At 39.0% G+C, this 18,017-nt stretch overlaps 1 protein-coding gene across 9 annotated transcripts in view; it reads right to left on the reverse strand.

Annotated features, from left to right (window-relative positions):
• Nucleotides 1–3,559: 3,559 nt before the first annotated feature.
• LOC100353215 (zinc finger protein 717) overlaps nucleotides 3,560–18,017 on the reverse strand; it is a 54,156-nt gene continuing 39,698 nt past the window's right edge. For 5 of the 9 annotated variants that reach the window (XM_008274894.5, XM_070048730.2, XM_070048745.2 and 2 more), the window contains exons 2-4: nucleotides 8,921–9,047; nucleotides 8,592–8,684; nucleotides 4,092–7,108 (exon numbers count right to left, since the gene is read on the reverse strand). In XM_008274894.5, coding sequence (XP_008273116.2) covers nucleotides 5,181–7,108; nucleotides 8,592–8,684; nucleotides 8,921–9,047 — 2,148 coding nt within the window. In that variant the 3' untranslated portion in view covers nucleotides 4,092–5,180. Of the gene's footprint in view, nucleotides 3,610–4,091; nucleotides 7,109–8,591; nucleotides 8,685–8,920; nucleotides 9,048–18,017 lie in introns of those variants that run through there. The other 4 variants (XM_089315229.1, XM_089315234.1, XM_089315240.1 and 1 more) reach the window with 1 other exon arrangement.

Consider the following 18,017-nt stretch of genomic DNA (forward strand, 5'->3'; position numbering starts at 1 on the left):
AAGTATATGTGAATAATTCTCATTTGAAAATTCCAGAATTTGGGGCCAGCGCTATGGCGCAGCGGGTTAACGCCCTGGCCTGAAGCGCCGGCATCCCATATGGGCACCTGTTTGAGTCCTGGCTGCTCCTCTTCCAATCCAGCTCTCTGCTATGGCCTGGGAAAGCAGTAGAAGATGGCCCAAGACTTTGGGCCCCTGCACCCATGTGGGAAACCTGCATCCATGTGGGAGACCCGGAAGAAGCCCCTGGCTCCTGGCTTCGGATGGGCACAGCTCCAACTGTTGTGGCCATCTGGGGAGTGAGCCATTGGACAGAAGACCTCTCTCTCTCTCTACCTTTCCTCTCTCTCTCATTTTTAAACTTTTATTTAGTAGATATAAATTTCCAAAGTACAGTTTATGGATTGCAATGGCTTTTCCCCCCCCATAACTTCCTACCCACCCACAACCCTCCCATCTCCCGCTCCCTCTCCCATTCCATTCACATCAAGATTCACTTTCGATTATATTTATATACAGAAGATCAATTTAGTATACATTAAGTAAAGATTTCATCAGTTTAACCCCACATGGAACATAAATTGCCAACTACTGTTTCAGCAGTAGTCAAATCATTAATTCACATTGAACTACACATTAAGGACAGAGATCCTACATGGGGAGTAAGTGCACAGTGACTCCTGTTGTTGACTTAACAAATTGACACTCTTGTTTAAGGTGTCAGCAATCTCCGCAGGCTCTAGTGATGAGTTGACAAGGCTATGGAAGCCTTTTGAGTTTGCCGACTTTGATCTTATTTCAACAAGGTCATAGTCAAAGTGGAAGTTCTTTCCTCCCTTCAGAGAAAGGTACCTCCTTCTTTGATGGCCCGTTCTTTTGACTGGGATCTCACTCGGAAAGATCTTTCATTTAGGTTTGTTTTTGTTTTTGTTTGTTTGTTTTGTTTTTTGCCAGAGTGTCTTGGCTTTCCATGTCTAAAATACTCTCATGGGCTCTTCAGCCAGATCCAAATGCCTCAAGGGCTGATTCCAAGTCCAGAGTGCTGTTTAGGACAACTGCCATTCTATGAGTCTGCTGTGTTTCCCACTTCCCATGTTGGATCGTTCTCCCCCTTTTTTGATTCTATCAGTTAGTATTAGCAGACACTAGTCTTGTTTATGTGATCCCTTTGATTCTTAGACCTATCATTACGGTCTGTTGTGACCTGAAATTGATCACTTGGACTAGTGAGGTGGCATTGGTACATGCAACCTTGATGGGATTGTATTGGAATCCCCTGGCACATTTCTAACTCCACCACTTGGGGTAAGTCAGCTTAAGCATGTCCCAAATTGTACATCCCCTCTCTCTCTTATTCCCACTCTTATATTTAACAGAGATCACTTTTCAGTTAACTTTAAACACCTAAGAGTAATTGTGTGTTAATTGCATAGCTCAACCAATGGTATTAGTAACTCTTTCAAATAAATAAAAATAAATCTTAAAAAAAAATTTCAGAATTAACATTCAGCAAATGATTACATCATACCCCACAATTATATACAACTATTTCCCAGTTGAGTTTTTGAAAAAGGAACAGATTATCAGGTTACACAAACCTAACAACAATATAATGTATATAGGATTAAAAACTTTTTAAAACTTTTTTGTATTAATACAAAGAGAAATTTCCATGTATTCCATAGCAGAGTGAGAACTTTTTTAAAGCTGTATCTGAGGGGCTGGCACTATGGTGTAGTGGATGAAGCTGCCACCTGCAGTGCTGGCATCCCATTTGGGTGTCAGTTCCAGTCCTGGCTGCCCACTTCTTATCCAGCTCTCTGCTATGGCCTGGGAAAGCAGTGGAAGGTGGTCCAAGGGTATGGGCCCCTGTACCCATGTGGGAGACCTGGATGAAGCTCCAGTTTCCTGGCTTGGATCAGCTCAGCTCTGGCCATTGCAGCAATTTGGGGAGTGAACCAGTGGATAGAAGACCCCACCCCCCCGTAGAGTTACAGAGAGAGGAAGAGACAAAGAGAGAGCTCTTCCATCCACTGATTCACTTCCCAAATGGTCACAACAGCTGGGGCTGTGCTAGGCTGAAACCAGCAGGCAAGAATTTCTTCTGGGTCTCCCCTGTGGGTGCAGGGGCCCAAGTACTTGGGCCATCTTCTTCTGTTTCTCCAGGTGCATTAGTTGCAAGCTGGACGGGAAGTGGAGCAGCCAAGACTTAAACCTGGGCCCATATGGGATGTCAGCACTGTAGGCTGCTGCTTATCCTGGCAGAGCATAGCAGTTGCCCCAATAAAAATTTAAAAGAAAAAAGTCAAAGATAAAAATAGTTCAAAAACTGAATGATGCAGCCAGCGCTGTGGCTCACTAGGCTAATCCTCCACCTGCGGCGCCAGCACACCGGGTTCTAGTCCCAGTCAGGGTGCCAGATTCTGTCCTGGTTGCCCTTCTTCCAGGCCAGTTCTCTGCTGTGGCCCGGGAAGGCAGTGGAGGATGGCCCAAGTCCTTGGGCCCTCCACCCTCATGGGAGACCAGAAGCACCTGGTTCCTGGCTTCGGATCGGCACGCCAGCCGCAGAGGCTAATAGAGGGTGAACCAATGGTAAAAGGAAGACCTTTCTCTCTGTCCAATCTTTCAAAAAAATAAATAAATAAAAAACTGAATGATGGGGCTGGCGCTGTGTCGTAGCAGGTAAAGTTGTCATCTCGAGTGCTGGCATTCTATATAGGTGCCAATACAAGACCCGACTGCTCCACTTCTGATCTTTGGCCTGTGAAAGCAGTATAAGACGGCCAAGTCCTTGGGCCCTTGCACCTGTGTGGGAGACTCAGAAGAGGCTCCTGGCTCCTGGCTTTGGATAGGTGCAGCTCTAGCAATTAAGGCCATCTGGATATTGAACAAACACATTGATGATCTCTTTCTCTCTCTGCCTCTGCCTATCTGCAACTGTGCCTTTCAAATAAATAAATCTTTTATAAAAAAAAAAAGTTTTTTAAAAAAAGTTATTTGTCTTGCCTATCTGAAGTTGTCCTGAACATTGGACTGTTTCAGAAGAAACTGTTAAGTTCAGTGTTGGTACTGGTGGGCATTTTACTAATCTATTACAGAGCATGCTCTCTAATGCCATTACACTCTCTGCCGCTGCTTCTCTCTGTAACTCTGGCTTTCAAGTAAACAAATAACTCTTTTTTAAAAAATCTGAATGATGATAAGAGTGCTGCCTATACTATCTGGACATTCCAATACTGGACAGAATGGACTTGAAAACAAAAGATATTACTGGAGATAAATAAGACATATTTTGTCTAACAAAAGCATCAACAAATATGGTCAAAATACAATTATAGAAACACATATTTCTAAGGAAACATGTTAAACAGTTAATGAAAAAAGAACAAAGATAAACAGAGTGGACTGGACAATAGCAGTACCTGAACATGACAATATGCCACTTGGAATAAAGAACAGAACAAGTAAAACACACTGAAAAAGCATAGAACAAACACACTCACTTACCTCAATTCATTCAGAAAGAGAATGCACAATTTTTGCAAGTATACATGCAATATTTTTCCTTTTGTTTTTAAAGATTTATTTATTTATTCCAAGTTCTTGTCTCTGGGCAATAAGGAAGTGAGGAAAGAAAATTAGAAAAGGAGGAACAGGAATAAAAGACTTAAAAGGGATTATATACTCAGTAATACAGGAGATTCAGGAGATAAGGAGTATTGCAATTTTTAAGACTTGAGGTTGTCCCTGTAAAGAATGAGGGTGATATGTGCAACAATACCTACTTGAATATTCAAATAGACCTTGGGTAGTGTAGTCTAATCCAGATGTGCACACAGACAAGCTGAAATTTCTCATGAGTTCACAGGTCACCACAAGCTCACTCCCTTTTGCTGGACATGATACTCACCATGCTAGGCTGGAGTACAGTATTATGGCTGCAACATGTGTCAGTTGACATACCTGTGGACACATCACTGGTTTGCAGTACAATAATGTGGGGAAAGAATCCTGGGTAGACAACAAAAGTGCTATTCATCAATAACTTTGTAATTAATGAAGATGGTATTCCAAATAAATATTGCAATAACTTGCTCAACTGTTGCAATTTTAATATTTCTTATCAAAATTTATACACGAGAGCACAGTTCAGATACTTGGTTCCAATCACAATGAGAAACAAAAACTGCAGGTTGCGTATGAAAAAGAATTTCTGAAGAATGGTTAACCACTCTATATCACAATTCATCATGTGAATTGCCTAATACTTGCTAAGGTGTGATTCCAGCAAAGAATTCTAAACACATTACATTTTCAGAGCTTCTCTCTGTAATCTTGTTAGGTTTTGTGGAAGTTTGCCTTACAGTAAAGGCTTTTCCAATTGTAATGCATTCATAAGACTTTTCCCTTGTGCAAGTTCTCAGTTAACAATTGAGAGATGACTCATGGTACAAAACTTTTCTATGTATGAATGTTTTCTCATTTCTGAGTCTCTTCATGTGAACTGACAACTGATTTGTGGCAGAGAAATTTTTTCACATTCATTAAATTGATTATTTTTCTTTATTAATTCTCTGGTGTTGTTGATGTTTAATTTCTGGCTAAGGGTTTTCTCATATTTGCTTCATTTGAAGGACATCAACTTTAGTGAATTCTATATTTATGCAAGCCTGAATTCCAGGGAAATAATTTCCACATGTATTACACTCCTAAGAAACCCCCATTGTGAATGCTCTGATTTATAATGATTGATTTCTGACAAATGGACAAATGACTTTTTGTGACAATAATAAACTTTATAACCTTTCCCCTTTATGGCAATCCCTGTTGTATGGGGTGTGATTTCCAGTAAAAGGCTTAGTCACAATGGTTACAATGACTTTGGAAAAAAGCCCTTCCACATTCATCATATTCATAAAGTCTCTCTCTTGTTTGAATTCCATGATGTGTTACGAGGTATTACTTCTGACAAAAGCCTTTCCCACATTTATAACATTCATAAATCTCCACCTTGTGAGTTCTCTGATGTTGTGTAGTGTGATTTTGGCAAAGAGCTTTCCAACAATCATTACAGTCATAAGGTTTCTCCCTCATGTGAATTCTCTGATTTTTATGAAGTGTTACTTCTGAATAAAAGCTTTTTGAAATGCATTACATTCATAGGATTTCTTCCCATTTAATTAGATGATATGCAATGAGGGTAAAAGACTTTCCAAGTCATTACATTCATATGGTTTCTTCCCTCTGTGAATTTTCAGATGCATTCTGAGTTGTGACTTACGGGCAAAAGCTTTTCCACAGACATTACATTCATAAGGTTTCAACCTTGTGTGAATCCTTTGATGTTTGATGAGGGTTGACTTGCACAGAAAAGCTTTTCCACACTCACTGCACTCATAAGGTTTCTCCCCTGTGTGAATTCTCTGATGTATGATGAGGGTTGACTTTTGGCCAAAGGCTTTGCCACAGTCATTACATTTATAAGGTTTCTCCCCAGTGTGAATTCTCTGGTGTGAGACAAGGTATGATTTATAGCAAAAGGCTTTTCCACAGTCATTGCATGCATAAGGTTTCTCCCCTGTGTGAATTATCTGATGCATTCTGAGTTTTGACTTATTGCAAAATGCTTTTCCACAGTCATTACATTCATAAGGTTTCTCTCCTGTGTGAATACTCTGATGCATTCTGAGTTGTGACTTACGGACAAAAGCTTTTCCACAGTCATTGCATTCATAAGGTTTCTCCCCCGTGTGAATTCTCTGATGTTTGATGAGGGCTGACTTTTGGCCAAAGGCTTTCCCACAGTGATTGCATTCATAAGGTTTCTCCCCTGTGTGAATTCTCTGATGTATGATGAGGGTTGACTTTTGGCCAAAGGCTTTGCCACAGTCATTACATTTATAAGGTTTCTCCCCAGTGTGAATTCTCTGATGTGTTATGAGTTGTGACTTATTGCCAAAGGCTTTTTCACAGTCATTACATATATGAGGTTTCTCCCCTGTGTGAATTCTCTGGTGTGATATGAGGTGTGACTTATTGCCAAAGGCTTTTCCACAGTCATTACATTCATAAGGTTTTTCCCCTGTGTGAATTTTCTGATGTCTTATTAGATATGACTTACGACCAAAGGCTTTTCCACAGTCATTGCATTCATAAGGTTTCTCTCCTGTGTGAATTCTCTGATGTTTGATGAGATCTGACTTATGGCCAAAGGCTTTTCCACAGTCATTACATTCATGAGGTTTCTCCCCTGTGTGAATTCTCTGATGTGCTATGAGGTATGATTTCTGGAAAAAGGCTTTTCCACACTCGCTACACTCATGAGGTTTCTTCCATGTGTGAATTTTCTGATGTGTAATTAGATCTGACTTCTTGTAAGTAGTTTCTCCACATTCATTACACACATTTGGGTTTTCCTGTATGTGAGTACTGTGATGAGTGGTGTGGCAGGATTTAGAACTGAATGATTTTCCACAAAGTTTACATGTGTAGGGTTTTTTCTCTATATGTAGTCTTTGATTTATTACAAGATGTGATTGGTAAATGACAGGTTCAACATACCTAATATATTCATAAAATTTCTCCCTTGTGTTGGTTTGTTGATGCATACTGAGGTTGGAATTTTCATGGTAAGCTTTTTGTATTTGAGTTGTCTCTCCAACAGTGACAGTTGATTTATTACAGATGTCTTCCATATGAACCCTCTCAGATTTACAGAACATCTTTTCTGTGAAGACTTTTCCTTGTACAATAGGTTCAAATGGTTGCTTCACATTATGAATCTTGTGATGCTGACTGAGTGGCTCACAGAACTGGAGACAGTCCCAGGGTACTTTAGTGGCATCAAATGTCTCTCCAGCCTGTAGTTGATCAGGCCCACTGGGGAGACAGCTGTTGTGACATACATTGCATTCCTCAGGTTTTAATCCTGAATAGTTTCCCTTTTTGATAAACAGTTTTGGAATATGGCTTGAACTTAAATTAAGTGTTTTTCTTAATTCAACTCTGTTGGGAGCTGATGTCTTGCTATTTTTCAAAACACCTTGATTCAGATTTTTGTCCTGACTTTCCTGGTTGGTTGTATTCATGTCATCCCTTTTCATGGCAACTGAAATAAAAAGAAAAAAGTCACTGAGTCACATATACTGTTTCTCCTGGCATACTCATATAAAAGGAATGAAGTTACTTTTTATCCAAGTGGCATAATGACCATTTTATGGTTTTCCTCTTTCATACATTAATATATTAAATTGTACCAATAGATTTTCCAATTTCAATCATGAATGTGTTCACTACCTGCATTTTTTTCAAGTATGGCAGAATTGCTTTTATTGTAAGATGTGTTAACTCACTGTGTGGGATGCCTGCATCCCAAAACAGTGTAAGTTTGAGCCCTGGCTATTCTGTTTCCATATAGCTCTCTGCTTATGTAAACTTGGAGGCAGCAGATGAGGGTTAATGTGCTTTGGACCCTGTGACACACCAGAGAAGACTAGCTGGAATTGCAGGCTTTTGGCTTCAGACTAGTTAGATGTAAGTGTTGCAGGCATTTGGCAAGTGAGTTAATAGAGGATTTCTTTCTCTCTTTTTCTCCTCCCACGCTACTCTGCTGTTCATAAACATGAAGCAACTATGTAAGATTTAAAGAAGGGACAAATATTTAGTAGAAATATTCACCTATTGCATAGCAACTAGTTTTTCCCATCTTTTTTTTCCAGTATACTTTTATAAAAAATGTGTGTTTTGTGCTCCTCTGATATTTTAACCATAAATATGGGAGTTTTGCTGGATCATTTACTTGCAGATGGAGAAAAGTGAAATGTGTTTATATTATTGTAAGCAGGACCACATTTAAGGAACAGGATTTGAATCTGTGGTTGCCTCTTGTTCAGTCTTCCTAGGAAAAGCATTTGTGGGATTTTTCAAATGAAAAACTGCTTTTATCTCCATTCTATGAAAGCTCCCTCACATTCTAAGGAAATCTGACATCTTTAGCTTCTCAGAACTACAACAGATACAGAAAAGTCCTAATATACAACCATGGGTGTAACTCCCAACAAGGTTGTGGTCACATTCTTTGAAATGTGTTTTCTAGCTCATTCTGAAACCGCTAGCCCTGGTTATACCCTCTCAATTATTTGTATAAATATTGTTAATTGATAATTTGAGTTTCAGAAGACTTTTGACCAACTGTCTCCTATTTTCACAGAAAACTTAATTTCCTTTGCCTTTTGTATCTTTTTGTTTGTCAATTATACTGAAAAATAAGAGAATTCATACTCCAAATTCCAGTCCTAAAAAAATCTGAGCCACAACAAAAACCCATGAGGTTACTTGACCTTAGGACTCAGAATCTCATGACTTTCTGCTTAAGTCTATTATTACTTATGTTTATGTTCTTACACAAGTTCATGTGTAGTTTCATGATTTTTTCTTCCAAACATTTATTTTATTTATTTGAAAATGAGTTACCAAGAGAGGTAGAGACAGAGAGAGAGAGAAAAATCTTCTACCTTCTAATTCACTCCACAAGTGGCTACAACAACCTGGGCTTTCTGCTTGGTTTCCCTGCCCATTATGTGCACACTGACCTGGAAGGCTCTCATTTAGGTATTCTTCCACCATCCATGGCTCTGCTCCTTGCTCTAACTTGATGATCAAGTCAGGTTTGGTAATGCAGGACCCTATTAATGAAAAAAATTTTAGACTTTGTGAAATCATTATCTTGGGTTATTTAAAGGACTATAGCTTGATCCAGAAGCTATGTAACAAATGTTCCAATTTGAATCCTTTCCTCGATGGTACTTTATTCATGGATTCAAATTCTATACCAGTCCATCACTAAACTTTGTAAAGTGTTCACTGATTTGTCAAAGAGCAAGAAAATGTTACCACTGGGCATCTGCTGGGTGTCACTCACCCAAGGAGAACAGGCTGCTGTAGGTCTCCAGCATCACATCTCTGTACAGGATTTTCTGAGCATTGTTCATTTTCTGCCATTCCTCCCAGGTAAAGTACACAGCTAGATCTTCAAATGCTATCATCACCTGCAATATTATATTTCTGGTCAACATATCAACTCTGTCACAAAATCAACACTAATAGTTGTGTATTTTGTGTATGGATATGAAGGAAGAAGGCAGGACGTGGTTTCATTTTAGATTTGTTGAGTGTTTAAAAAGTTACACAGAAGAATTGAACAGAGTCAAACCTATGGTCTATCAGCTATGAAAAATGCCCAAGCTGGAGGAAAACAGGAGCTTCAGGCCCTTCACAAAGGGCCACATCTGTTAAGGGAAACTGCACAGAAGGCTCAAAGGGGAATAAGATTGACTCTGGAATGAGCAATCTTAAGGAGAAGAATGCAGAAGCATTCAGGGAAAAAGGCAAGAAACTATCAGTGAAATTATGATGGGAATGAACAGAGAATTTCCAGAAAAGCACCATTCACAGTCACTTCCAATATGGCACAGAAAAAAAAAATATTTTAAAAGACATGGCAGGCATTTAGCTTAGTGTTTACTAGACACCTCAGAGTACCTTGCTTGGATTTACAGTGCCAGTTTCAGCTTTGAGCTCCTAGCTAATGCAGACCAGGGAAAGCAGTGGTGATGCCACAATTTTGGAGACCTAGTCTCCATTCTTCACTCCTGGCTTCAGTCTTGCCCTACCTCTGTTTGGTATAGTTATTTAGAGAGTGAATAAGTGTGTGGAAGTTATCTCTTGGTCCATCAATTTCTTTCTATATCAAGCTCATAAATATCTTTAAATAAGAGACAAAATTCAGGTAAGACAAAATATAAAAAAACAGCTTTTGGCTTTTTCTAGTATTACTCTGATACAAATCTGAAGAACTGAAATAACATTATACAAAATTAAAATGAAAACAATGGAATTATTTGCCCAAAAACAAAACTTGGGAAAATCTGCAGTACAATCTGCATTTTTGACTCACTTAGAAAAATGCTTAGAGGTTTAAGAACCTAGACTAGGGGGCCAGTGCTGTGGTGTAGCGGATTAACACCGTAGCCTGAAGTGCCAGCATCCCATATGAGTGCCAGTTCAAGATCTGCTGCTCCACTTCGGATCCAGCTCTCCGCTATGGCCTAGGAAAGAAGTAGAAGATGGCCCAAGTCCTTAGGCCCCTGCGCCCACATGGGAGTCATGGAAGAAGCTCCTGGCTCCTGGCTTCAGATCAGCACAGTTCTGGCAGTGGAGGCCAATTGGGGAGTGAACCATCAAATGGAAGACCTCTCTCTCTCTCTCCCTCCCTCCCTCTCTCTCTCTGACTCTCCTCTCTCTGTGTAACTCTGACTTTCAAATAAATCTTTAAAAAAAAGAACCTAGAGTAAGCACAAGCATTGTGGTGCAGCAGGTTAAGCCTCAACCTGCAATGCTGATATCCCATATTAACAGACGATTTGAGTCCTGGCTACTCCACTTCCAATAGAGTTACCTGATAATGTGCACGGGTGTATTTAAAAGATTTGTTAAGGGACTTAAAGGGAGATTTAGACCCCAATACAATAGTACTGGGGGACTTCAATACTCCACTCTCAGAAATAGACAGATCAACAGGACAGAAGGTCAACAAGGAGACAGTAGATTTAAATGACACTATAGCCCAAAGGGATCTAACAGATATCTACACAACTTTTCATCCTACACGTAAAGCATTTACATTCTTCTCAGCAGTACATGGAACCTTCTCTAGGATTGACCACATACTAGGCCATAAAGCAAGTCTCAGCAAATTCAAAAGAATTAGAATCATACCATGCAGCTTCTCAGACCATAAAGGAATTAAGTTCGAAATTAGCAACCCAGGAATCCCTAGAGCATATGCAAACTCATGGAGATTGAACAACATGCTCCTGAATGAACAATGGGTCATAGAAGAAATTAAAAGAGAAATCAAAAATTTTCTGGACGTAAATAAGAATGACAGCACAACATATCAAAACTTATGGGATACAGCAAAAGCAGTGTTAAGAGGAAAGTTTACATCAATAGGTGCCTACATCAAGAAATTGGAAAGGCACCAAATAGATGAGCTTTCAATTCACCTCAAGGATCTAGAAAACCTACAGCAAACCAGACCCAAATCTAGTAGAAGAGAAATAATTAAAATCAGAGAAGAAATCAACAGGATTGAATCCAAAAAACACATTACAAAAAATCAACCAAACGAGGAGCTGGTTTTTTGAAAAAATAAACAAAATCGACACCCTATTGGCCCAACTAATTAAAAAACAGAAGAGAAAAGACCCAAATCAATAAAATCAGAGATGAAAAAGGAAATGTAACAACAGACACCACAGAAATAAAAAGAATCATCAGAAATTACTACAAGGACTTGTATGCCAGCAAACAGGAAACTTTATCAAAAAAGAATTGATTCCTGGACACACGCAACCTACCTAGATTGAACCAGGAAGATATAGAAAACCTACACAGACCCATAACTGAGACAGAAATTTAAACAGTAATAAAGACCCTCCCAACAAAGAAAAGCCCAGGACCAGATGGATTCACTGCTGAATTCTACCAGACAATTAAAGAAGAACTAACTCCAATTCTTCTCAAACTATTCAGAACAATTGAAAAAGAGGGAAACCTCCCAAATTCTTTCTATGAAGCCAGCTTCACCTTAATTCCTAAGCCAGAGAAAGATGCAGCATTGAAAGAGAATTACAGACCAATATCCCTGATGAACATAGATGCAAAAACCCTCAATAAAATTCTGGCCAATAGAAGGGAACAACACATCAGAAAGATCATCCACCCAGACCAAGTGGGATTTATCCCTGGTATGCAGGGATGGTTCAATGTTCAAAAACAATCCATGTGATACACCACACTAACAGACTGCAGAAGAAAAACCATATGATTATCTCAATAGACACCGAGAAAGCATTTGATAAAATACAACACCCGTTCATGATGAAAACTCTAAGCAAACTGGGTATGGAAAGAACATTCCTCAATACAATCAAAGCAATTTATGAAAAACCCACGGCCAACATCCTATTGAATGGGGAAAAGTTGGAAGCATTTCCACTGAGGTCTGGCACCAGACAGGGAGGCCCACTCTCGCCACTGCTATTCAATATAGTTCTGGAAGTTCTAGCCAGAGCTATTAGGCAAGAAAAAGAAATGAAAGGGATACAAGTTGGGAAGGAAGAACTCAAACTATCCCTCTTTGCAGATGATATGATTCTTTATTTAGGGGAACCAAAGAACTCTACTAAGAGACTATTGGAACTCATAGAAGAGTCCGGCAAAGCGGCAGGATATAAAATCAATGTACAAAAATCAACAGCCTTTCTATACACAGGCAATGCCACAACTGAGGAAGAACTTCTAACATCAATCCCATTCACAATAGCTACAAAAACAATCAAATGCCTTGGAATAAACTGAACCAAGCACGTTAAAGATCTCTACGATGAGAATTACAAAATCTTAAAGAAAGAAATAGAAGAGGATACCAAAAAATGGAAAAATCTTCCATGCTCATGGATTGGAAGAATCAATATCATCAAAATGTCCATTCTCCCAGAAGTAATTTATACATTCAATGCAATACCAATCAAGATACCGAAGACCTTCTTCTCAGATCTGAAAAAATGATCCTGAAATTCATATGGAGACACAAGAGACCTCAAACAGCTAAAGAATCTTGTACAACAAAAACAAAGCTGGAGGCATCACAATACCAGATTTCAGGACACACTACAGGGCAGTTGTTATCAAAACAGCATGGTACTGGTACAGAAACAGATGGATAGACCAATGGAACAGAATTGAAACACCAGAAATCAACCCAAACATCTACAGCCAACTTACATTTGATCAAGGATCCAAAAGCAATCCCTGGAGTAAGGACTTACTTCCCAGTAAGTTCTGGGAAAATTGGATTTCCACATGCAGAATCATGAAGCAAGACCCTTACCTTTCACCTTACACAAAAATTCACTCAACATGGATTAAAGACTTAAATCTTCGACCTGACACCATCAAATTATTAGAGAGCATTGGAAAAACCCTGTAAGATATATAGGTACTGGCAAAGACTTCCTGGAAAAGACCCAAGAAGCACAGGCAGTCAAAGCCAAAATTAACATTTGGGATTGCATCAAATTGAGAAGTTTCTGTACTTCAAAAGATACAGACAGGAAAGTGAAGAGGCAACCCACAGAATGGGAAAAAATATTTGCAAACTACGCCACAGATAAAGGCTTGATAACCAGAATCTACAAAGAAATCAAGAAACTCCACAACATCAAAACAAACAACCCACTTAAGAGACGGGCCAAGGACCTCAATAGACATTTTTCAAAAAAGGAAATCCAAATGGCCAACAGACACATGACAAAATGTTCAAGATCACTAGCAATCAGGGAAATGCAAATCAAAACCACAATGAGGTTTCACCTCACCCCGGTTAGAATGGCTCACATTCAGAAAGCTACCAACAACAGATGCTGGCGAGGATGTGGGGAAAAAGGGACACTAACCCACTGTTGGTGGGAATGCAAACTGGTCAAGCCACTATGGAAGTCAGTCTGGAGATTCCTCAGAAACCTGAAGATAACCCTACCGTTCGACCCAGCCATCCCACTCCTTGGAATTTACCCAAAGGAAATTAAATTGGAAAACAAAAAAACTGTCTGCACTTTAATGTTTATTGTGGCTCAATTCACAATAGCTAAGACCTGGAACCAACCCAAATGCCCATCAACAGTAGACTGGATAAAGAAATTATGGGACATGTACTCTATAGAATACTATACAGCAGTCAAAAACAATGAAACCCCGTCATTTGCAACAAGATGGAGAAATCTGGAAAATATTATGCTGAGTGAATTAAGCCACTCCCACAGGGATAAATATCATATGTTATCCCTGATCGGGGACAATTAACTGAGCATAAAAGAGGAAACCTGTTGAAGTGAAATGGACACTATGAGAAACAGTGACTTGATCAGCTCTTGTCCTGACTGTTGATGTACAATGTAATACATTATCCATTTTAGTATTTTTTTTTGTTCTAGTACTATTGGTTGAACTCTGTAATTAACACACAATTATTCTTAGGTGTTTAAATTTTAACTGAAAAGTGATCCCTGTTAAATATAACAGTGGGAATAAGAGAGGGAGGAGATGTACAATTTGGGACATGCTCAATTGGACTTGCCCCAAATGGTGGAGTTAGAAATGTGCCAGGGGATTCCAATACAATTCCATCAAGGTGGCATGTACCAATGCCACCTCACTAGTCCAAGTGATCAATTTCAGTTCACAATTGATCACACTGATAGGTCTAAGAGTCAAATGGATCACACAAACAAGACTAGTGTCTGCTAATACTAACTGATAGAATCAAAAATGGAGAGAAATATCCAACATGGGAATCAGGATACACAGCAGACTCATAGAATGGCAGATGTTCTAAATAGCACTCTGGCCTCAGAATCAGCTCTTAAGGAATTCGGATCTGGCTGAAGAGCCCATGAGAGTATTTTAGGCATGGAAAGCCAAGACACTCTGGGGAATAAAAAAAAAAAAAAAAAAAAAAAAAAAAAAAGACCTAAATGAAAGATCTCTGTGAGTGAGATCCCAGTGGAAAGAATGGGGCCATCAAAGAAGGAGGTACCTTTCTCTGAAGGGAGGAGCGAACTTCCACTTTGACTATGGCCCTGTCGGAATAAGACCGAAGTTGGCGAACTCAAAAGGCTTCCATAGCCTTGGCAACTCATCACTAGAGCCTAGGGACATTACTGACGCCATAAACAAGAGTGTCAAATTGTTAAGTCAACAACAGGAGTCACTGTGTATTTACTCTTCATGTGGGATCTGTCCTTTATGTGTTGTCGAATGTGAAGTAATGCTGTATCTATACTGAAACAGTATTTTACACTTTGTGTTTCTGTGTAGGTGCAAACTGATGAAATCTTTACTTAATATATACTGAATCGATCTTCAGTATATAAAGAGAATATAAAATAAATCTTGATGTGAATGGAATGGGAGAGGGAGTGGGAGATGGGAGGGGTGCGAGTGGGAGGGAAGTTATGGGGGGAAAGCCATTGTAATCCATAAACTGTACTTTGGAAATTTATATTTACTAAATAAAAATTAATAAAAAAGAAAAAGCAAAAAAAAATTGTACCTAGGAACTACATTGAATCTATTCTCTTTGTTGTAACATCACATTAACATGAGAATTATAGTAATTATCATGCATTTTCTATTATCTTCAGAATTTAATGTACTAATAAATCCCTTTAAAAAACATAAAATAAATTTTAAAAATGAAGCCTAAAAAAAAGATTCAATACAATACTCAACAAAATACCAAGGATATTCTTCTCAGATATAGATAAAAAGGCTTTGAAATTCATATGGAAACAGAGGAGACTCTGAATAGCCAAATCAATCTTATACAACAAAAACAAGGCTAGAGGCCAGTGCCGTGGCTCACTAGGCTAATCCTCCGCCTTGCAGCGCTGCCACACCGGGTTCTAGTCCCGGTCGGGGCACCGGATTCTGTCCCGGTTGCTCCTCTTCCAGGCCAGCTCTCTGCTGTGGCCAGGGAGTACAGTGGAGGATGGCCCAAGTGCTTGGGCCCTGCACCCCATGGGAGACCAGGATAAGCACCTGGCTCCTGCCATAGGATCAGCATGGTGCACTGGCCACGGCGGCCATTGGAGGGTGAACCAACAGCAAATGAAGACCTTTCTCTCTGTCTCTCTCTCTCACTGTCCACTCTGCCTATCAAAACAAACAAACAAACAAGGCTAGAGCCATCACAATACCAGATTTCAAGACATACTATAACCCAAACAGTTGTAAACCAACAGTCTGGTAATGATACAGAAACAGATGCACAGACCAACAGAACAGAATAGAAATGCTAGAAATCAATTAAAGCATCTACAATCAACTTTTATTTAACAAAGGAGCTAAAATCAATCCCTGGAGCAAGGGCAATGTATTCAACAAATACTGCTGAGAAAACTGGATTTCCACAGGAAGAAGTATGAGCAAGATCCCTACCTTACACCTTAGACAAAAATGCACTCAAAATGGATTAATCTTAAATGTACAACCCAACACCATCAAATTATTAAAGAAAACTGGGGAAACCCTGCAAGAAAATGGCACAGGAAAAGAGTTCTTAGAAAAGACCCCAGAAACACAGGCAATAACAGGAAAAATTAACAAATGGGATTGCATCAAATTGAGAAGCTTCTGTATTTCAAAAGAAAATTCTCCATAGAGTGAAGAGGCAACCAACAGAATGGGAGAAGTTACAAATGAAAAAGGATTAATAACAAGAATATACAAAGAATTCAAAAAACTCCACAAAAACCCAGTTAAGAGATGGGACAGACTTAAATAGACATTTTTCAAAAAGTGAAATTCAAATGGCCAAAACACGCATGCAAAATGCTCGGGATTGCTAGTGGTCAGAGAAATGCAGATAAAAACCACAAAGAGTTTCATCTCCAGTTTGCGTGGCTTTCATACAGAAGTCAACAAACAACAAACGCTGGTGCAGATGTGGGTATAAATGTACCCTAATCCACTATTGGTGGGAATGTAAACTGGTAAAGCAACTATGGATGATAGTATGGAGATACCTCAGAAATCTGATACGGACCTGCCATATGACCCAGCCATCCCTCTCTCAAGACTTTAACCAAGGGAAATGAAATCAGCAAATAAAAAAGTTATCTGGACCACCATGTTTATTGCAGCTCAATTCACAAAAGCTAAGACATGGAATTAACCTAAATGCTTGTCAGGTTAAGACTGGATAATTTATGGGATAGGTATACCATGGAATACTACACAGTGGGAAAGAAAAAAAATTAAATCCAGTCATTTACAACAAAATGGATGAATTGGGAAAACATTATACTTAGTGAAATAAGCCAGTCCCAAAGGGACAAATACCATATATTCTCTCTGATATATGATAACTAATAGAGCACCTAAAAGGAAATCTGTGGAAGGGAAAATGACACTTTGAGAAGCAACGACTTGAACAGCTATTGTCATGATTGTTGAGGAACAGTTTTGTTTTTTATACTATTTGTTGAACTCTTTACTTAACATAGAGTTAAACATATGTGTATAAAATTGATTGAAACTAGATCTCAGTAAAAAAATGAGGAATAAGAGAGGGAGGAGAAAGAGAAATTAGAGCATGAGTGGGCATGGTAAGAAGAAACCACATTCCTAAAGTTATAATTATGAAGTATATAAAGTTTATAACTGTAAAGCTGTGAAGGCCTACAAACATTCCTATGGACTTACTTCTAAGGGTACAATTTAAAAACTTGCCATGGGAACACAAATCACCTTAGATTGAATGGGAAAAATGCATCTTAAATGTTAAAGTGACCATATGGATAGGATCAAGGGTTTGATAATAATTATAGATAGAATTAAAAAGGAGTGAATGTGCCAACATGGGAAGTAATCCACATAGCAGATTCATAGAATGACAATCTCTTTAAGCAGCACTCTATCCTCAGAATCAGCACTTAAGGCATTCTGATCTGGCTGAGAAGCCCATGTGAGCATTTCAGGAATTGAAAGCCAAGAAAGTGAAGCAAAAAGTTTCTTACATGAAAGATCTCAGTGGGTGAGACCCCAGTGGCAAGAAGTGGTCATCAAAGAAGGAGGCACTTTTCTCTTAAAGGAGGAGAGAACTTCCACTTTGCTTTAGGCCTTTTCTAAATATTGACAGAGTTTGTGGATTCAAAAGGCTTCCATAGCCTAGGCAGCTCACATCAAGAGCTTTGGGTGGTCACTGACATCATACATAAGAGTGTTAATTGTTAAACTAACAGCAAGAATCACTGTGCACTAACTTCCCATGTAGAACCTCTGTCCTCAAAGAGTTGTATTATAACTATATCTAAGTGCTCCCGGGAGATGTTCCACTCTAGGATGCTTCTTTAATTACATTTCTAAAAAAAAAAAAAAAAAAAAAGGATGTA

The sequence above is a fragment of the Oryctolagus cuniculus genome, chromosome 1 (assembly GCF_051225735.1).
Source record: "Oryctolagus cuniculus isolate XC-2025 breed Fujian yellow rabbit chromosome 1, ASM5122573v1, whole genome shotgun sequence".
Taxonomy (NCBI): Eukaryota; Metazoa; Chordata; class Mammalia; order Lagomorpha; family Leporidae; genus Oryctolagus; species Oryctolagus cuniculus.